This window comes from Aquarana catesbeiana, linkage group LG09 (genome assembly GCF_042186555.1).
Source record: "Aquarana catesbeiana isolate 2022-GZ linkage group LG09, ASM4218655v1, whole genome shotgun sequence".
NCBI classification, from domain to species: Eukaryota; Metazoa; Chordata; class Amphibia; order Anura; family Ranidae; genus Aquarana; species Aquarana catesbeiana.
Window position 1 is genome coordinate 19134836 of NC_133332.1, and position 23104 is coordinate 19157939.

Sequence of the window (23104 nt, forward strand, 5' to 3'; positions counted from 1 at the left end):
GGCCCACAGGCAATAGTTTGGACACCCTTGGTTACAAAATTCAGATACATCCAACATATTTCAGGAAAAAGGATACCTCCCTACTACAGGGCTAACATGTAAGGCTGGCCATAGACTGAGCAAATTTCTTTCCTGCAAGCATGGAAATTCACTCGATTCCCCCCCTAAACACAGACAGTATTGACAGGGGAATCCCTCCCACTGAGCCATTATGTTCTCCCGGCAGGAGGGGCAGGGGAAGCCCTCCCAGCAGGGAGAACACAGTGATTACTAATAGCGGCTATAACAGCATGTAAAATCCGGCAGCCTGGTTGTACCCAAGCTGGTCGATCAATCAACTTGGGTACATTCAGCCTGCCCATGCATGGGTCAAACCTTGGCCGGTTCCTGCTGAACTGGCCGACATTTGAACCGCCTAAGGCCGGCTTAACAACCAAAATAAAATATCTGATAATCTAAAGCTAACCATACATATATAGGTTTCTAAAAGAAAAAACTACTAAACCAAGCTGGAATTATTCTTTAAGTAAAATAATTTTGAATGGTTTTATCTCTCTCTCTCTCTATATATATATATATGTATATACTGTGTAGTGTATAAAAACACAAAAATTATAAATGCATTGTTTGATTTGTGATAGGAAAATAATACAAGTTAAATGAAAACCATATATTGCTCAGATTGTACAGTGCTTGTACAGGATATCCACTTACTCCAGATCATGTTGAATAAAAAGACATTGCCCCAGGCTTTATATATTACTGTGCTGTATTTAGGAACTACAGAATTAATAATATTTTTCCATGCTTCCAAAGAACGGAAACTGGGAGAATTGCGGTAAATGGCGTTACATGCCTGGTACAATGCTGTTAAAACTGAACTCCAAGCAGATATATAATCAGTGCAGCTCTGTAATCATCAAATGTTTTTTTATTGCTTTTTTTTTTTACATGAAAGCAGTGTAAATACGTGAGTTTGGCTTGGTATCAGACTATTACAGTCCCTGTACAGCAGAGCTCAGAACCGGAGAGGGAGAAGCAGCACTAGCAACAAGTTACAATGCTGTTGGAGGAGAGAGCGACACTCTTAAGTGCAATGCGTGTGGTTGCAGAGCAGTGGTACAGCATTTATGGAATTATATGAGTAAGCACTTGGTGTAAGTGCGAAACGCGTCAGTTATTTTTGTACCACCCCACAGTCCTGTTCTGTGTACCCCATGATCCTGTATTTTGAATAAAAAGACGGATTTATCCATTCCGGTGTGCGGCTGTCCAGGTCTTCTTGTTCTCTTCTACTTTATGGAATTAAAACCGGTGGCAAGGAGGCACCATATCGCCTCCTCACCACCTGTCTGTCTGCAAATCACTTTTCAGAGGTATGGTAGTCCTTGTGTAGCTTGTGTAAACAAACCCTCTTGCACTCTCAGTCTGCTCCCCAGGTTTAATTACTGCTGAATACCTGAGTAGTATATCGGGACCACCCTAGCCTCACTGAAGTTTTGTTCAGGCTGTGGCTGGGGCCTAATCCCCTCCAGCCAATCAGGTTTCTCGTACCCCCTTACACGGACTGGATGCTGTCCTGACTGTAGCAGCAGCCAATCGGAGTCCTCCTCTGCTATCCTCACCCTGCACTCTAAGTCCAACACCAGATAGAGGAGCAACGTGCTGTGTGGCTGAGGATGAAGGCTCTTCTGAGCGGCTTAAAGGGGCTTCCCCCCACTAGGTGCCACACCTGGATGGTCTCATTGGGTCCAAAGGCCTCCTCCATGGAAGCCATTTGTATACACTACACTGATAATGGCCAAAAAACAGCTGCATGCAGTTTTCTATAATATTGGGTTATATTTGCACTATACATCAGCAGTTCTGGATGTGTATCTGGCTGATGGGTTGTAAAGGAATGATTTGCATGGCTTCACCCACAGTCCTAAAATGAGGACTAATCCTCTTATTTTTGGGATATGTGATGGAATAAGACATGTGAATACCTTCTGTTCTAAGTAGGCTTTAATGTTTCTCATAGTGGGCTTGCATGGCTGGGGATGAATGCTCTGCTTGGTGGCTTAAAGGGTCCGCTGCCCTCTGAGTGCCACACATGTATGGTGTCTTTGGGTTCAAAGTTCTACTCCATACAAGCCATGGTTTTCATACACAACGCAAATGATGGTCAAAAAGCCTGAAACAGCTGTTTGAAACAGCTGGCCCTATAAAATTAGGCTATATTTGTGCTTTAAACCTTCTGCTCTCCATGCGCATTTGGCTGTTGGGACCTAAGGGAATCATTTGAATGGCCCCGCCCACTGTCCTGAAATGAGGAAGAACTCTCCTATTTTTTGGGATATGTGATGGAATGACACATGTGAATATCGTCTGTTCTATGAAGGCTTTACTGTGCTTCATTGTGGGTTACATGGCTGGGGATGAATGTTCTGCTGGGCAGCTTAAAGGGTGTGACACCCAGTGGGTGTTGCACCTGTATGGTCTCATTGGGTCCAAAGCCCTACTCCATACAAATCATGGTTTTCATATACTACCATGATGATGGCTAAAAAGACGGCAACATCATTGGGTCATATTTGGACTATACATCAGCGGTTCTGCATGTGCATATGGTTGATGGGATGTGATTTTCATGGCTCCACCCACTGTCCTGAAATGAGAAATGATCCTCTTATTTTTGGGGTATGTGATAGACTGAGACGTGAATACCTTCTGTTCTAAGAACATTTTACTGTGCTTTATTTTGGGCTGCATGGCTGGGGATGAATGTTCTGCTGGGTGGCTTAAAGGGTCCACTGCCCAGTGGCTGTCCTACCTGTATAGTGTCATTGGGTCCAAAGCCCTACTCCATACATGTCAAGATTTTCATATACCACCCTGATGATGATGAAAAGCCTGCAACAGCATTGGGTTATATTTGGACTGCACATCAACGGTTCTGCATGTGCATCTGGCTGATGGAATGTTGGAAGGAATAATCTTCTTTTTTTTTTTTGGATATATGATGGAATGAGACATGTGAATACCTTCTCTGCTAAGAAGTCTTTACTGTGCTGCATTGTGGGCTTCATGACTGGGGATGAATGTTCTGCCGGGTGGCTTAAAGGGTCCACTGCCGAGTGGCTGTCACACCGTATGTTCTGTTCTAAGAAGGCTTTACTGTGCTTCATTGTGGGCTGCATGGCTGGGGTTGAATGCTCTGCTGGGGGGCTTAAAGGGTCCAACACCCAGTGGTGTCACACCTGTATGGTGTCATTGGTTCTGAAGCCCTACACCATACAAGCAATGGTTTCCATATACAATGATGGCCAAAAAGCCTGCAACAGCTGCATGCAGTTTGAAAGAAATGGCCCTATAACAGATGAGCCTCTCTGCAGCTGCACAGGGAAGCACAGGATCTGGAGGAAGAGTTCTATCATACTCTCTGCTGCTGACTGCCGAGATAAGGTAGGGGTGGAGACGAGGGGGGTGACGCAGCTGCAGGAGGCATGCAAGGTCCCCATGAAATGGTCTGGTGGGCCGGATTCGGCCCTCGGGTCTTGTGTTTGAAACATGTGCCCTATAATATTTGGATATTCATTTGCCAGCCACTTTATTAGATAAACCTGTTCAATTGCTTGGTAACACAAATTGCTAGTCAGCCAATCACATGGCAGCAACTCAATGCATTTAGGCATCTAGATGTGATGAAGACAAGGATAAGTGACTTTGAACGTGGCATGGTTGTTGGTGCAAGACGTGCTGGTCTGAGTATTTTAAAAACTGCTGATCTACTGGGATTTTCATACACAACCATCTCTTGGGTTTACAGAGGTTTACAGAGAATGGTGGGAAAAGAGAAAATATCCAGTGCGTGGCAATTGTGTGGAGGAAAATGCCTTGTTGATGTCAGAGGAGAATGGGCAGACTGGTTTGAGATGATAGAAAGGCAACAGTAACCCAAATAACCACTCGTTACATCCAAGGTACCAGGTGCAGAATACCATCTCTGAAAGCACAACACATTGAACCTTGAAGCAGATGGGCTACAGCGGCAGAAGACCACACTGGGAGCCACTCCTGTCAGCTAAGAACAGGAAACTGAGACTACAAAACGCACAGGCTCACCAAATTTGGATAAAGGTTGCCTGGTCGGATGAGTCTGTATTTCAGCTGTAACATTCAGATGGTAGGGTCAGAATTTGGTGTAAACAACATGAAAGCATGTATCCATCCTGCCTTGTATCAACATTTCAGGCTGGGGGTGGTGGTGTAATGGTGTGGGGGATATTTTCTTGGCACACTTTTGGCCCCTTAGTACCAACTGATCATCGTTAAAACGCCACGGCCTACCTGAGTATTGTTTCTGACCATGTCCATCCCTTTATGACTACAGTGTCCCCATCTTCTGATGGCTCCTTCCAGCAGGATAATGCATCATGTCACAAAGCTCCAATCATCTCACCACTGGACAATGAGGTCTCTGTACTCCAATGGCCTCCACACTCACCAGATCTTGATCCAATAGAGCACCTTTGGGATGTTGCAGAATGGGAGATTTGGCATCATGGATGTGCAACTGACAAATCAAATGCAACAACTACATGACGCTATCAATGTCAATATGGACCAAAATCTCTGAGGAACACCTTGTTGAATCTATGCCACGAAGAATGAAGGCAGTTCTGAAGGCAAATGGAGGTCCAAACCAGTACTAGCAAGGTGTATCTAATAAAGTGGTCGGTGAGTGTATTTGCAGTTTACACCATTGGCTCTGCATGTGTTGGGTTGTAAAGGAATGATTTGTGTGGCTTCGTCCACCATCCTGAAATGAGGACTAATCCTCACATTTGATATATGAATACCTTCTGTTCTAGGAAGTCCTTGCTGTCCTTCTGTGTTGTCCTCCAAGTACAGATCTAACACGGGAGAATCTGGATATATTGTATTTAAATCTGATTTCAGGCGGCTTACATTGTATCCTTGCCCTCTCCCCATCATTCCATGTCACAGATTTGAAGACTGGCGTCCCCGATCGGGAATTCTATTAGAATACAATCTCATTTCGGCTAAACGCTCACACTGCGTTATGTAGCACATCCAGAAGCTTTAAATATAACATCATCGCCGCCGGCTATTTACAAATCTGTCTTCTTGGGGAAACATCTGCTTGGTTGGATCGTGGTCATTTAGGACTCCGACACCATCTGCTCATCCTGTATCCTGATATTGATATTTGATCGTATTATCGAGCTCGACGGATGACAAATTCGGAGAGGAACTGCAAAGTTTATGAATATTTCACTGGATATATAAATATATATATATTTTTTGCCGGCTTTACTACAGGCCAGAGTGAGAGAAGGCGACATTCAGCTCATGTGGATTGTCACCGACAAACCATCAGATTAGTGTCGCCATGTGTAATCCGCTTACCCTATAACATTTCTTTTATGGGAACATTCCCACCGTCCCTTCCACAGTAGCTGAAATTTCAAAGCAGGCTGGCAGTAGAAGGACCTAAACTGACCCGTAGAATGAAAGGAATAGTGCAGGGGTGAGGAGCGCAGTGTAGGCAGTCAATGGGGGGGAAGGGGTAAGCTTGACGTTCAGTATGATTGAGTGGGCGGAGCTGAGGCTTTAAGGAGAAAGAATTAGAAGAGGGGGTCTCAGACTCTGCAGGAACATTAGCGCCAAGCACTGGCTGCACAGGGAGAACATACGGCTTGATTGGTACTCAGTAGCCTGAAGCCCACGTTCACATCGGGCCGTTTTGATATGTCAAGTCGCATTTAAAATCGCCGCCGTTTGCCGGCAACGGCACCGCCTGAATCACTGCGAAGCCGACTATGTGGCGCCGCACCAATTCCCAAAGGTAGTTCCTGCACTACTTTTGGCGGCTTCGGGGGCGATTTGAGTAGACATCTGTGCATGAACCCGCACAGATGTCTGTCACATCACCCACCAAGTCTGACTAAAATGCCGGTTTGAAATCATTCAAGTTCAGCTGAACCGGACCCCAGTGTGAACCTGGGAGAAAGGAGAATTATGGCCAAAGATCCTTAGTCTATACTTCTCCTGGGTATCACTGGAGTGCACTTCATTCTGCCCTGCTGTGTCCCAGATCCAGCCGACAGCGGGCTAAAGCTCCCTGTTGTCTGACATCACAGAACTGGTCCGAGTTCTTCAGATATCCCGAAAATAATGTCGGGATCCACCCAGATGCACATCACTAAGAGCCTGAGCCCCCCGCCCCCCACCACAGCTGGAAGGGAGAACAGAGAGCTGCTGACTGGCAGTCCCTGTTCTGTGCTCAGAGCGGACCTGAGATCGATCTATCTATCTATCTATCTATCTATCTATCTATCTATCTATCTATCTATCTATCTATCTATCTATCTATCTATCTATCCCAAATGTTGACTACCTATCTATCTGCAGACTATATATCTATCTATCTGTCTAAATACCATCTATCTCTCTATGTATCTGCAGACTATCTGTCTGTCTGTCTGTCTATATGCAGACTATATATCTATCTGTAAACCATCTATCTGTCTGTCTATCTATTCTAATGCAGACTGTCTATCAACCTACCCCCACTGGACACGGCCAGCCATCTGCATCAAATTGAGGGTGTGGCCAAATTGCACTAATAGTGGGGCATTGTTACATAACAGGTGTTCAGGAGTGCACTACGTACAGGGTGCAGGGTCGAGGAGTGTGCTACGTACAGAGTGCAGGGCTGAGGAGTGTGCTACATACAGAGTGCAGGGCCGAGGAGTGCGCTACATACAGAGTGCAGGGCTGAGGAGTGCGCTACATACAAAGTAAAGGGCCGAGGAGTGCACTACGTACAGAGTGCAGGGCTGAGGAGTGCGCTACATACAAAGTAAAGGGCCGAGGAGTGCCCTACGTACAGTGTGCAGGGCTGAGGAGTGCGCTACATACAAAGTAAAGGGCCGAGGAGTGCACTACGTACAGAGTGCAGGGCTGAGGAGTGCGCTACATACAAAGTAAAGGGCCGAGGAGTGCCCTACGTACAGTGTGCAGGGTCGAGGAGTGCGCTACATACAGAGTGCAGGGCTGAGGAGTGCGCTACATACAAAATAAAGGGGCGAGGAGTGCGCTACATACAGAGTGCAGGGCCGAAGAGTGCACTACGTACACAGTGCAGGGCCAAGGAGTGCACTACGTACAGAGTGCAGGGCCGAGGAGCGCGCTACATACAGAGTGCAGGGCCGAGGAGTGCGCTACGTACATAGTGAAGGGCCGAGGAGTGCGCTACGTACAGAGTGCAGGGCCGAGAGGTGAACTACATACAGAGTGCAGGACTGAGAAGTGAGCTACATACAGAGTGCAGGACCGAGGAGTGCGCTACATACAGAGTGCAGGGCAAGAAGTGCGCTACATACAGAGTGCAGGACCGAGTAGTGCGCTACGTACAGAGTGCAGGGCCGAGGGGTGCGCTACATACAGAGTGCAGGGCCGAGAAGTGCACTACGTGCAGAGTGCAGGACCGAGGAATGCGCTACATACAGAGTGCAGGGCCGAGGGGTGCGCTACATACAGTGTGCAGGGCCAGAACATAGAGCCGGTGACTGACAGTCCCTGTTCTGTGCTCAGAGTGGACCCGAGATCTGATCTATCTATCTATCTATCTATCTATCTATCTATCTATCTATCTATCTATCTATCTATCTATCTATCTATCTATCTATCTATCTATCTATCTATCTATCCCTCTTCTAGCTACTGATTTGATATTTCCCCCAAGTGCTGGGTTGGCGTATGCCATGTTGTGCTGGAAGCCTGCTGTGAATGAGGCATGTTAATGGGTGTTTTCAACGGCTGTAAAAGCTTTATAGCTCAGGTGGCAGAAAGACCGTTGCAAAAATCAAAGTCTTCATTAATGGCTTTTTAACAATTCCAGGGAAAGCCTACCAGTCTTGATTCAGAATCCCTGTAGTAGACCTCCAGGTAAGCCCTGACTCTTTCGATTTCCAGGAATCCCTGTAGTAGACGCACCCAGGTAGAATTATCACAGGATGACAACCATCTGGGTGCAAAGAGAGCGATACAAACTGGACTTTGAAGTCATTATCAAGGGAATGTCACTGAGAGAAGTACATGAGCTGCCAGTGCTGGCCTGTGCTCTAGAACCTTGGTGTTCAACCTGCGGCTCGAGGGCCACATGTGGCCCTTTGTTTTTTTCTGTTTGACCCTTGGCAGACCTGTAACTGGGTACTGGACTGGGACTGGGTTTTTGGTGGGACTATATGTATTGATTTGCAAAGGAGTAGCAATGATTGTATCATGTCTGCAGTCTCTGACCATCTCTTGTACTATGTCTGCAGTCTCTGACCATCTCCTGTATCATGTCTGCAGTCTCTGACCATCTCCTGTATCATGTCTGCAGTCTCTGACCATCTCTTGTATCATGTCTGCAGTCTCTGACCATCTCCTGTATAATGTCTACAGTCTCTGACCATCTCTTGTACTATGTCTGCAGTCTCTGACCATCTTTTGTACTATGTCTGCAGTCTCTGACCATCTCTTGTATCATGTCTGCAGTCTCTGACCATCTCCTGTACTATGTCTGCAGTCTCTGACCATCTCTTGTATCATGTCTGCAGTCTCTGACCATCTCTTGTACCATGTCTGCAGTCTCTGACCATCTCCTGTAGTATGTCTACAGTCTCTGACCATCTCTTGTACTATGTCTGCAGTCACTGACCATCTCTTGTATCATGTCTGCAGTCTCTGACCATCTCCTGTATCATGTCTGCAGTCTCTGACCATCTCTTGTATCATGTCTGCAGTCTCTGACCATCTCCTGTATCATGTCTGCAGTCTCTGACCATCTCTTGTACTATGTCTGCAGTCTCTGACCATCTCTTGTACTATGTCTGCAGTCTCTGACCATCGCTTGTACCATGTCTGCAGTCTCTAACCATCTCTTGTACTATGTCTACAGTCTCTGACCATCTCTTGTATTATGTCTGCAGTCTCTGACCATCTCCTGTATTATGTCTGCAGTCTCTGACCATCTCCTGTATTATGTCTGCAGTCTCTGACCATCTCCTGTATCATGTCTGCAGTCTCTGACCATCTCTTGTATCATGTCTGCAGTCTCTGACCATCTCCTGTATTATGTCTGCAGTCTCTGACCATCTCCTGTATCATGTCTGCAGTCTCTGACCATCTCCTGTATTATGTCTGCAGTCTCTGACCATCTCCTGTATCATGTCTGCAGTCACTGACCATCTCTTGTATCATGTCTGCAGTCTCTGACCATCTCCTGTAGTATGTCTACAGTCTCTGACCATCTCTTGTATTATGTCTGCAGTCACTGACCATCTCTTGTATCATGTCTGCAGTCTCTGACCATCTCCTGTATCATGTCTGCAGTCTCTGACCATCTCTTGTATCATGTCTGCAGTCTCTGACCATCTCCTGTATCATGTCTGCAGTCTCTGACCATCTCTTGTATCATGTCTGCAGTCTCTGACCATCTCTTGTATCATGTCTGCAGTCTCTGACCATCTCTTGTATCATGTCTGCAGTCTCTGACCATCTCTTGTACCATGTCTGCAGTCTCTGACCATCTCCTATATCATGTCTGCAGTCTCTGACCATCTCTTGTACTATGTCTGCAGTCTCTGACCATCTCTTGTACCATGTCTGCAGTCTCTGACCATCTCCTGTATTATGTCTGCAGTCTCTGACCATCTCCTGTACTATGTCTGCAGTCTCTGACCATCTCCTGTATCATGTCTGCAGTCTCTAACCATCTCCTGTATCATGTCTGCAGTCTGTGACCGTCTCCTAAATCATGTCTGCAGTCTCTGACTGTCTCCTGTATCATGTCTGCAATCTCTGACCATCTCTTTTGCAATCTCTGTACAGCCAAGTTCAAACTGGGAGAGGGGAAGGCAACACAAGGAGCCAGTTTGTTTTGCTGCGGTGCTAACACGGGGCATGCTGACAGTAGGAGAGAGCAGAGTGAAGGAGAGATGAGCTCATCAGTCTGCTGCATTCCCTGTCATTGCACAATGAAGTGTTACTGCAGAACAGAGAAGAAAAAAAAATCAAGTCTCTTCCCTTACCAGACAGTGCTGTGCTGTGTAAATCTCATGACTGGATGGGCAGAAATACAAATCCTTTGGCTGGTAAAGCAGCTCCCATATATGTATTTTATCTGTTTGTTTAGCTGCTTGCCCTGCAGTTCAGCTTTAAGGAAATACAAATGTTTCTTTGTTTTGTACAAAATGTATTGGGCCAAAAACAGATGATTCATTATTATTGTTATTATTAGTGTTATTAATAATATTTCTAATAGTAATATTATTATTAGCTAAATAATAAATATGAATCATTTTATTAATACATTTTTTTTAATGTAGTAATAGGAAAAAATGCCTTTTTTTTTTTGCAGCATCCAGTGGATGCTAAAGCATTTTCCTCCGGTCTTGCGGGGGTTAACCCCGGATATACCTTACCAGGCGGCATTTCATGAAACTGTCACACGCTGCCCGTCCACCCGAGCCACCTCTCCTGTATGTCCCTCCAGCCAGCTAATTGGTCTCTGAGCACACAGAAAATTCAGGAATACAATAGCGGACTGCAGGGGAAATAAATAAATGATAACGTAAAACACAAGAGCAGCACTCACCTCCAGCACAATGCTTTCCATTTAACATTGCAGGAAGACAGGCTCATCCCAGATCGAGCTGAGACTGGAAGAAAATAAAGTTAAAAGTTAAACTTAAAGTAAAAAAAAAAAAAAAAAAGTGTATATGTGTATATATATATATATATATATATATATATATATATATATATATATATATAAAATAAGTTAAAAGTTAAACTTAAAGTAAAAAAAAAAAATTATATATACAGTATATATATATATATATATATATACTGTATATATAATTTTTTTTTTTTACTTTAAGTTTAACTTTTAACTTATTTTATATAGATATAGATATTTATATCTATCTATCTATCTATATATATATATATATATATATATAGATATAAATATAAAATATATACTGTATATATAGATGACGCTTTAGATTTCTTTTTGCACTTTTTAAAACCAAAGCCTTTATTTGTAACTAGACAGGTTATGGTGAGGTGAAACCACCAAACGCTGCTACTAAACCAGTACTAACCACAACATAATTATTATTATTATTTTTTTTTTTTTTTTGTATTTATTTTTGTATAATGAGTCACATTTATTTATTTATTTATTTTAATATAGGAAATCTTTATTATAACTACAGCAGTTATATTGGTGAAGGGGAGGGGCTAAAAGGAACAAAAAGTCTCCGCACAGTAGAACTTTGGATTTTATTCATTTGTTTGTTTGTTTATTTATTGTGTCATGGTTTAGCGTCTTTTTTTTTAATTACATTTTTTACGTTAAACTGATATTTTAGATTTTTTTTTTGCACTTTTTATAGAAAATAAAAGTAACCAAAAGCCTTTACTAAACTAGATCTAAGTACAAGTCGTTGCCATGCTGGAAGACCCATCCACGACCCATCTTCAATGTTCTGCCTGAGGGAAGAAGGTTCTCATCCAAGATTTTACAATGCATGGCCCCAGTCATTGGTCCCTCAATGCCAAAAAATCAGCCTGTACCTTTAGCAGAGAAACAGCCCCAAAGCATAATGTTTCCACCTCCGTGCTTGACTGTAGAGATGGTGTTCTTAGGGTCATAGTCAACATTTTTCTTCCTCCAAACACGGCGAGTCCCTCTCTTCAAGAAAGCACGTGTATAGTCATACCAATGAACATCAAAATGATTCAGAGAAGGACTGGGAGAGATGGGACCAAAATTGAGCTCTTTGGCATTAACTTGAATTGTCATGTTTGGAGGAAGAAAAATGCCGACTATGACCCTAAGAACACCTTCCCTACAGTCAAGCACAGAGGTGCAGACATTACGCTTTGGGGCTGTTTCTCTGTTAAAGGTACAGGCTGACTTTGCCACATTGAGGGGCCAATGGACGGGGCCATGTATTGTAAAATCTTGGGTGAGAACCTTCTTCCCTCAGCCAGAACACTGAAGATGGGTCATGGATGGGTCTTCCAGCATGACAATGACCCAAAACATACCGCCAAGGCAACAAAGGAGTAGTTCAAGAAGAAGCACATTAAGGTCTGGGTGTGGCCTAGCCAGTCTCCAGACCTTAATCCTATAGGAAATGTATGAAGAGAGCTGAAACCTTGAGTTGCCAAGAAACCTTAAAGAAGAAGTAAACTCCCCTGGTTTGTTTGTACCTAGAGGTAAGCCTATAATTAGGCTTACCTCCAGGTACTGTAAATATCTCATAAACTTGCATTGTTTAGGAGATATTTACTGTATACCCCACCGATTTTGTCATCGGCGCATGAGCTCTGAAGGAACGACTGCCCGTACCATTTCTTCAGAGCAGTGTGCCGTGATCGGCGGCTCTTGCATGCTTGTGCGGAAGTGACGTAATTGCGGCACCAGCCACTGATCACGCTGGAGCCTGCAAACCCGGAAGAAACACCAGGGAAGATATCAGCCATCTCAGCAGCGTGCTGGTGCCGTTGTGGGGGCTTCATTCCAAGTATTCCTAAGTATTTCATAATGAGCTAGCTCATTATGCTTTTTGTCTCTACAGTTTTTTTTTTGTTTGTTTTTATTTTTTTTTTGGGGGGGGGGGGAAGATCCATAAAGAAGATCCCTCCTGAGATGTGTGCAAACCTGGTCACCATCTACAAGAAACGTCTGACCTCTGTGCTTGCCAACAAGGGTTTCTCCACCAAATACTGTCATGTTTTGATTGGGGATCGAATTATTATTTTCTCCACTGTATTTGCTGTATATTTATGTAGAACTTTATAATTTGTATTTATTTTTGCGTAATAGTTTGGGTTCATTTTTCTATCTAATTTATACTGTTATTTTAGAAATGTTGTGCATTTTTATAGAAGATATATAACAATAAAATAAATAAAAAATATAAGTAACTCAAAGTGTTTACCACACCAGATTTCTAAGCACGATAGAACTTTAATATTCTAGTTGTTTAATTTGTATTTATTTTGCAAACACAAATTTAGTATCTATAATTACAGATGCCTATTGGTTTTTTTAAAAGGGAGAAAAGAATTTGTTTCGGACTGTTTATTTGAGACTGGAAAGTTATTTCAAGGGTTCCTCAAGGGTAAAAAGGTTGAGCGAGGTCGCTCTACACTCTGTATTACAGTTTGTGTATTATGTTCTTGTATACTGTACATGCTATCCTCTTTATGCTCACTTTATGCTTTTTCATTGCTCAGTTCTGCTGTGCTTTGCAGCTGGGCTGGTCACACTAAGACTCGGTGTAATAAGTACTGAGCTGTACATTATAAATTGTAATTATCGCCAGTGAGTGAGCGGAGCCAGCACTCAGAGGCGCATTAAGAGCCCACAGGGGGCAATCGCTCCCAAATCCCACAGCAATCTAGGACAAGAAACAGCCAAGCAGGCGAGGAAAGGAAACCTCGCTCGCAGGTAGGAAAAGTCACAGTATGTAAAACTCATTATAAAAATACTGGAGAGAGCCGAATCGGCTCCGTAACTTCAAAGAGACTTAAGACGACACGTATTAGGCACGGTTCCCCTCAACCAGATCTTCTTTTCATTCCAGTAATAAAATGGCTATTTTTAGAAAAAAAAAACCTAGAGACCTGAATTTTGCACCATTTGTACAGGCGGGAGAAATGGAGCATTCAAGAAGGAGAACCGTGCCTTTCCCTGAGGGTCCACTCCTGGTGGACACCAACCAGGTCATGTTGACCCCCACCAGGAATTGGTGTGGAAGGCACTTTTTACAATCAATGAATAATACAAAGACTCCATAAAAATGATGATTGAGACAAGGCCCTGGGGGATATTTAGGCCTGGGCTGTCATCTAATAGCCCAATATGGCAGTGACATCAATGACCAATTACAATTTAACTCCCCTTTGATATTGATAATAATAATAATAAAAAAATACATTTTAAATAATATAAAATGATATATATATATATATATATATATATATATATATATATATATATATATATATATATATATATATATATATATATATATATATATATATATATATATATATATATATATATAAATTATATTTATAATATTTATATTATTTTATATTATTTAAAATGTATTTGATTTTTTTTTTATTATTATCAATATCAAAGGGGGATTAATTGTAATGATCATATTTAATATATCATATTAATAATTTAAAATAAATTTATTCTAACAATAAATCTTGAATAAATAATAAAAAGTATAAACAGTCTGTAAAAAGCAAGATAATTTGGCAAGTTATTAAAAACAGAACTCCAGTTTTTTTTGTTTTTTTTTTGTTATAGCCCCCCAGATTTTTTTTTTGTGGACCTTTAATTTCTATATCTCCTACAGTTGCAGGTTGTTTGTCTTATACATTTCCTAATAAAAGGTGTTAAAACGAAAAAAATAAAAATAATAATAATAATCTTCATCATCAACCAGCAGTGTCCTCCTCTTCTTCTTCCCCACCTGGCCCCCGACAATCTCTGCCAGATTTTAAGCAATTAAACCCACTTCCTCTAAGCCAAAGCTGTCAATAACACCCCCCCCTCTGGGGTGTGTCATCATGAAGTCTTGTGAATTGAGCAGCAACCGCATGTCACTGAGCACCACTCAGTCCACCACCAAGAAAGAATATGTTATAAAAAAATAACTGAGGAGGGCTTTCACGGTGTGTATGGGAGATGGGGTTTATCCTACTTTTTTTTTTTGTCTTTTTTTTAATTATAAGCTAACTAAAAAATTCAAAAATTCAAAAATTTCCAGATCCCCAGCTGTAGCTTGTTTGTGTCATTGGTGAACATGTATATATAATGCAATTGATGCCATCAGCCTTTTACTTGTCCCCTGAAGATGTCCCATTGTAGATGAAACGCGCTGAGTAACGTCATCACGCCCACTGGTGTACAACGCAGAGGCATTATATGTTTTTTTAATTTATCCTTGATGCTTGTGAGTGTATTTTCTTTATGCAATACATTGGCAGTTTTAAGCAATATTATGCTATGGTACCCCGTTGTTTTTTTCCACTACGCCTGAGAAAAGTTTGATATCCGTTCAACTGTTAGAGACTGAAGTGAAGTGGTTTAAAGGTTGCAGCGGACCCCTAAACGATCTCATTTATGTGTTGAAGTGCTTATGATCTCTTAATTTTGTAGATCATCGGTCTGGTACGGAGTTTGGTACTTTTGGGTTTCTGGTGGTCCGTCAGCACTGCACGTGGGGCTTTTATTCACATTAATTATATGTCATTGCCTTTAAGGACCGTAAGTCCCCCATTCACAACGAATCTGATTTTGAAATCGTGCAACTTCACGTGAAATCGCACAAATTTAAAGCCGGAATGTCAGTGTGACTTCAAGTGCGACTTGGTTGACATCTGTGCAACAGTCGCACCTGGAATCATGCAAAACAACTGTGGCACTGAAAAGTCGACGGCGCACCCATTTGAACAGTTCTATTGCCGACATTAGGGTGCGACTTGTCATGCGTTTGGACCTGTCCAATCACATGACAGGTCGCACCAGTGTGAACGGGGGGGCTAATTGAACACTGGAAGTGGACTTTTAATTTATTTTTTTATTTTCACATCTGGTTTATTTTGTTTTCAATTCACACACTGTTATATGTTTTATATGGTTATTATTGTGTATCTTTACTTATCACTTCAATTTTTGAATGAGAATATTAGTATAATGTGTTCAATTATTTATTTTGCTCATGTACAGTAGATAGAAGCACGCTTTTTATGGCATATTAGTTATTATTTCCTGTATCCAGAAGAGTGAGTTCTGCATCTCCTTATTGCACTAAGCACATAATAGACATGTGCGGTTTGTTTCTTTATTAAATTAAATTAAATTATTATTATTTTTAAATTATCCGAACTTCCGAATTAGAATAGTGCTGAATTTAAACGAATCCGAAATAACTTGAATCGTTTTCGAATACTTTGAATACTTTTTGAATGCTTTTAAAATTTGAATCGTTTTTTCTATTCCTTTATTTTCTATTCTATTTTATTCTTTTTGGAAATTGGAAAACTATTCTAAAACTTTTTGAATTCGAAAACTATTCGAAAATTGATTCGAAAACTATTCAAAATTGATTTGAGAACTTTCCGAATTCGAAAGCTATTCGGAAATGATTTGAAAGTGTTTCGAAACCATTTGAAAACGAATAAACAAAAGGAACCCCGAAAATGGATTAAATGAATGAAGCAAATTAAACGAAACACATTTATGTAAATAATGCATCAAAACTAAACAAATTTTTTTCCGTTCTGCACATGTCTAGCACATAAGAACGAAAGAATGAAGAGTTTATAATCTAGTCCTTGAAAATACTAATTGCCTGGCTTTTGTGCTGAAGACTTTTTGCTCCTTTGAGTCACACCCGCCACAAGTATGCAAATCTGAACTTCCTGACATAGATCTGCTAGTTTATTGTTATTCAGTAACCTCGTGAAGACAAGAGGTTTTAGGTTTACTTCAATATCAGTTGATAAAAAAAAAAAAAAAAACTAAAAAAAAATATATATATATATATAAATAAATAAATATTAAAAAAAAAAAAAAAAAAAAAAAAAATTATATATATATTTTATTTTATGTTTATTTTTTTTATCAACTGATATTGAAGTAAACCTAAAACCTCTTGTCTCCACGACTAAAAAGTATTGAACACCTCACCATTTTTCTAGGTACAAATATTGGTAAAGGTGATACTGACATGAAATTTTCCCTAGATGTCAGTAACAACCCATGCAATCCATAAATATAAAGACACCAAAACAAATAAGTTCAGAAATTAAGTTCTGTGTAATAAAATGGAATAACACAGGGAAAAAGTATTGAACACGCTAACTGAAATGTATTTAATACTTGGTCCAAAATCCTTTGGTGGTAATGACGGCTTCAAGACTCCTCCTGTATGGAGAAACTAGCCGCATGGTGTGATTTTGGCCCATTCTTCCACACAGTCTTCAAATCTTGAAGGGCCTCTTCTATGAACTCTGATCTTTAGTCCTTTCCATAGATTTTCTATCGTGTTCAAGTCAGGTGATCGGCTGGGCCATTCTAGCAGCTTTATTTTCTTTCTATGAAACCAATTGAGAATTTCCTTGGCTTTGTGTGTTGGGATCATTGTCTTGCTGAAATGTCCACCCTCGTTTCATCTTCATCATCCAGGTAGATGGCAGCAGATTTGTATCAAGAATGTCTTGCTACATTTTTCCATCCATCCTTCCTTAAATGATATAAAGTTTGCCAGTACAGTACTGAAAACCAGCCCCACACCATGATGTTCCCACCTCTAAACCTCACTGTTGGTATGGGGGGGGGTATTTTTGGGCTGATGTGCCATTTGACCTCCAAACATGGTGTGTATTATGGCATCCAAAGAGTCTCCAATTTTGGTCTCATCTGACCAGATATATTCTCCCAGTATTTCACAGGATTGTCTAAATGTTGTGCAGCAAACTTTAAACAAACATCAACATGCTTCTTCTTCAGCAATGTAGTCTTGCGTGGTGAGTGCATACAGGCCATGGCGGTTGAGTGCACTTTTTTTTTTTTTAAACAATTGTACCTGCTAATTCCTGGTCTTTCTGAAGCTTTCCACAAGTGGTCTTTGGCTCTTGGAGAACTCTTCTGGTAATTCTTTTCACTCCTCTGTTAGATATCTTTGTGATGAGCACCTGGTTGTGGCCAGTTTATTGTGAAATGATATTCTTTCCACTTCTTTATTATGGCCCCAACAGTGCTCACTGGAACATTCAGAAGTTTGGAAATCTTTCTGTAACCAATGCCATCAGTATGTTTTTCAACAATAAGGTTACAAAGATCTTGAGAGAGCTCTTTGCTTTTACCCATCATGAAATGCGTCTTGTGTGACACCTTAGTAATGAGACACCTTTTTATAGGCCATCAGTTGAGACTGAACCAGCTGATATTAATTTGCACTGACAAGGGGAAGGATTGCTTTCTAATTACTGATAGATTTCAGCTGGTGTCTTGGCTTTCCATGCCGTTTTGCACCCCCCTTTCTTCATATGTTCAATACTTTTTCCCTGTGTTATTCCATTTTATTACACAGTAGACATGCGCAATTCCGAATTCGTTTTTTAACAAATCAACAAATTCTTTAATTCGGAAATATCCGAATTAACGAAAACCCGTTTAACAAATTATTCTGAATATTTGTAAATTTGAATATTTCAAAAATTTGAAAATTCGAAAATTAGGAAAATCGAAAATGAGAAAATTAGGAAAATCGGAAATTCAAAATTCGAAAATCCGGAAATTCCAAAATTGAAAAAATGTGAAAATAAGAACAAAACTTCAAAAGAACGAAAATCCGAAAATAAGAACAAAAAAATTTTAAAACCCGAAAATTCGAAAATATAAAATAACTAACTAATAATAATTGAACTATCACTAACTATTAAATTATAGGTATTGGAATTTCCTTTCAAATTTGGCTGTTAGTGAACGTAACGAATACGAATTTATCCGAAGTTACGAAATTATCTGAAATAACGAATGCTGCATCTAAACAAATGGAACAGAATGAATTAATAATAATAATAATAATAATAATTAAAAAAGTATTATTATTTATTAAGTTACGAATTATCCAAAATAACGAATGCCGTATCTAAACGAATATAACATAACAAATTAATAATAATAAATAATAATAAACTTTTTATTATTATTAATTCATTCCGTTCCATTTGCTTAAATGCAGCATTCATTATTTCGGAAAATTTGTAACTTCGGATAAATTCATACTCGTTGCGTTCGCTAACAGCCAAATTTGAAAGGAAATTCCAATACCTATTATTAGTTAGTTACTTTATATTTTCAAATTTTTGGGTTTTCTAATTTTTTCGTTCTTATTTTCGGATTTTCGTAAGGAAATTCCAATAACTATAATTTAATAGTTAGTTATTATTAGTTAGTTATTATTTCGCATTTTTGGATTTTCGTTTTTTTTTAATTTTTCGGATTTTCTTTCTTATTTTCGGATTTTCAAACTTTCAGATTTTTTGATTTTCTGAATTTTTTAATTTACGAATTTCCAAGTTTACGAATTACCGAATTTTCGAATTTACAAATCTTCTAATTTACGAATGTACGAATTTCGATCATAACGAAAAAGAAAAAAAAACGATGAAAGGAAAACGAACACATTTTTCGGCAGTGCACATGTCCATTACACAGCTTAATTTCTAAACTTATTTGTTTTGGTTTCTTTGTATGTATGGATCACATGGGTTCTTACCGACACGTAGTGACAATTTCATGTCAATAGCACCTTTAGAAATATATTTACCTAGAAAAATGGCTCAATACTTATTTTATCCACTGTGTGTGTGTATATATATATATATATATATATATATATATATATATATATATATATATATATATATATATATATATATATATATTTATATTTATTTATATATAAGCACAATTGGTAATAGATAGAGTTCCTTTAGATAAGTCTGCCTTTATGTTCCTATCATTAGAAGGTCATGCCGGTAATGGGTATCCCTCCCATATTTTGCAGGAGGCAGTCAAAGAGAACAACAAGAGGCGAGAAATGGAAGAGAAGATGAAAAGGGCCAAGATAGCAAAGGAAAAAGCTGAACGTGAGAAGATAGAACGAATGCAGAAGAAGAAGCAGCTCATTGATATGAATAAAGGTAAGACAAGGAGAGCAAACATTCCGCCGAGTATGTATATTACACCGTCTTCAAAGAGCGCGCCCACATTTCATTACACTATGCAGATTCACCGCTGCTCACACCTGTTTATTATCACTTCTTTCCACGATCTGCGTATTCATCTTCCCCCTCATTGTGCCACAGATATGTCCTTTCATCTATCACCCCCCCCCCCCCCCCCACCAACCTTATCCTTGAATCAGCATCGGGGGCCCGAATATAGACCTTCAGCCCTTTTGTTTTACCGCTTTTTTTGAATTCCGCTCAAGCTCAGAGCATTTGTAAGCGCTTCCATCTCAAGGTCTGATGTGATTCATCATGGTCTTTTAATTAATCAGACTTTGATCTCTTCTACAAATATGAGAAATATTTCATTAATATGGTAATGCGGCTGTGTTTAATACAGTTATTTTTTTTATGTCACGCACAAAGGCTTCTGCGTAATGGGTCAGCGTGTATCGCTTCTTTGTAAAACCAAGTAGTTTCCTTTACTAAGGGCCTCATAGAATATGTGTTGGTGACGCAATGGTTAGAATGTGATGCCGTGGAAGTATTAGTTATGGGATTGCTGTGTGTTCATGGACACAAAATAAACCTTCAGCCTCCTGGCTAATTTTTGGCTAACTTTAGCCTATCTCTGCATAGGCCAGGGCTTCTCAACCAAGGTTCCATGGAATCCTGGGGTGCTTCCAATGATGGTTGAACCTGATTTATTTGGGCGACAAAAACTGCTCCTCTGACGCTTTTGCTGTGTGTACATGGACACAAAATAAACCTTCAGCCTCCTGGCTAATTTTTGGCTAACTTTAGCCTATCTCTGCCTAGGCCAGGGCTTCACAACCAAGGTTCCATGGAATCCTGGGGTGCTTCCAATGATGGTGGAACCTGATTTGTTTGGGCAACAAAAACTGCTCCTGTGACGCTGTTGCTGTGTGTACATGGACACAAAATAAACCTCCAGCCTCCTGGCTAATTTTTGGCTAACTTTAGCATATCTCTGCATAGGCCAGGGCTTCTCAACCAAGGTTCCATGGAATCCTAGGGTGCTTTCAATGATGGTGGAACCTGATTTGTTTGGGCAACAAAAACTGCTCCTGTGATGTCGTTTGGCATTCTGCCTGATCTCACTGCCAGGGTCTCCACAGATGTTCTAGATCAGGGTTTCTCAACTAGGGTTCCTTCAGAGCAGTGGCGGCTCCAGCCGGGGGGGGGGAACAAGCCACCCGACCATCGGACCCCCTTCCAAGGGTGGTACTTACACAGTCGGGCTCTCAATCGGCACAGATGCAGAGCACTGAGAGATCGCTCTGGGCAGCCATCTCCCGAGTCCCGGATCTTGCTGTATCTCCTCCCCCCTGCCTGGCCAATATGGTTGCTTCTCCTCTCGGACAATCGTGCTCCTCCCACTTCCTGATTGGCTGGGAGAGAAAGCAGGAAGACAGTTGCGAATATTGATTAGCTATTGTCACACAACTGGGTGTGCTTGGGGGGTGCAGTGCGCCCTGAGCCCACCCTTTTTTGAAGCCAAAAAGCCTTAGGCTCTAATCACGTGTTTCAAAAGAAAAAAAAAAAAAAACATTAGAATCCATACGTCCGGCAGCCCTGCATGTAGATTAGAGGCTGGGCACATGGATTAGGGGGGTAGCGGTATGAAGTGGCTCTATACCCATGTGATCAGCTGTGTCCAATCACAGCTGATCACATGTAAACAAGGAAATGCTGTTTATCGGCTCTCCTCTCCTCACGCTGACAGTGTGAGGAGAGGAGAGCTGATCAGCAACATTTTCTTGCAGGGGAGACCTGTGCAGGTAATCAGGGCACTGATCAGCAGTGCAGCCCCAGTAGTGCACAGCAGTGATGCCAGTCTGTGCCTATCAGAGATGCCAATTTGTAAACATCAGTGAGGATAATCTGTGCCCATCAGTGATGCAAGTCAGTGCTGCCTTTCAGTGCCTAGCAGTGCCTGCTCATCAGTGCCGCCTATCGTTGTCCATAATTGCCGCCTATCATTGCCCATAATTGCCACCTTTCAGTGCTGCATATTAGTGCCTCCTTATTAGTGCCACCTCATCAGTGCAATTCAGTGCCATCTCATCAGTGCCCATTGTTGCCACCTCATCAGCGCACATCAGTGAAGGAGAAAAATTACTTATTTACAAAATTTTTCTGACAGAAACTAAGGAAAACTTTTTTTTTTTCTCAAAAATTAATTTTGGTCTTTTTATGTTTTTTTATCAAAAAATAAAAAACTCAGTGGTGATTAAATACCACCAAAAGAAAGCTCTATTTGAAAAAAAATTATAAAAATGTAATTTGGGTACAGCGTTGCATGACTGCACAATTGTCATTCAAAGTGTGACGGCGCTGAAAGCTGAAAATTGGCCTGGGCAGGTAAGGGGGTAAAAGTGCCCGGCATTGAAGCGGTTAAACTGAGAAAATGTACCATTTCAGGAAAAAACAAAAGAAGGATAATTTTGAAAGTGATGGCACCAACAAGTCTCCAAAATGTTGGTATAGGGCAGTGATGGTGAACCTTGGCACCCCAGATGTTTTGGAACCACATTTCCCATGATGCTCATGCACTCTGCAGTGTAGTTGAGCATCATGGGAAATGTAATTCCAAAACATCTGGGGTGCCAAGGTTCGCCATCACTGGTATAGAGGAAACAAAAAGCTGGCAAAGTAAGTGGCACTAACAAGGAAAGAGCTGATGAGAGAGAAATGCTGCTTGCTTCAAAGCTCCCTTTGTCTAATTGAAACCTAAAACCTGTCACTGAACTGTCAGATAAGGGACGGGTCTCTGCTATGATGACCACTGAGCTGTGTAAGCTCAACCAGCTTAAAGCAGCTCTTCAGTCATTTTTTCAACTTTCCATCTATTAAATCTTCTGCCCTTGTTGTTGTTTTAACTTTGGATAGTAAAACATTATTTTCCTGCCAGTAAATACCTTATACAGCCCACTTCCTATTTCTTGTCTAGCCTAGGCTTATGACATCATGCACAGCTCTTTTTCTCACTCTCGTGAGAGTTTGCCGGGAAGGGAGGGGGGGTGAGTCATAAGAGGGCCAATGAGAGCTGCAGAGCTGGAGGTGTGCCTCTGTGTGTCTGTGTAAATCCAGGACGTGAACAGGCAGCAGCTTCAGCTGCCCATAGTTAAAATGGCTGCAGCCAGACTCAGTGGAGGGAGGTCTCTGCAGCATATTTGGCAAGTACAGAATCACATTATATATAAAATAATATGCAAAGTGGTTCGAGGGAAGCTTCAGAATG

General features: G+C 40.9%; 1 protein-coding gene across 4 annotated transcripts in view; it reads left to right on the forward strand.

Annotated features, from left to right (window-relative positions):
- The window catches only part of DIAPH2 (diaphanous related formin 2), a 1573862-nt gene that overhangs the window by 1262207 nt on the left and 288551 nt on the right, over positions 1-23104 (forward strand). For all 4 annotated transcript variants that reach the window (XM_073598133.1, XM_073598134.1, XM_073598135.1 and 1 more), the window contains one exon: positions 19677-19812. In XM_073598133.1, the coding sequence (XP_073454234.1) occupies positions 19677-19812 (136 nt within the window). The remainder of the gene's footprint in view (positions 1-19676; positions 19813-23104) is intronic.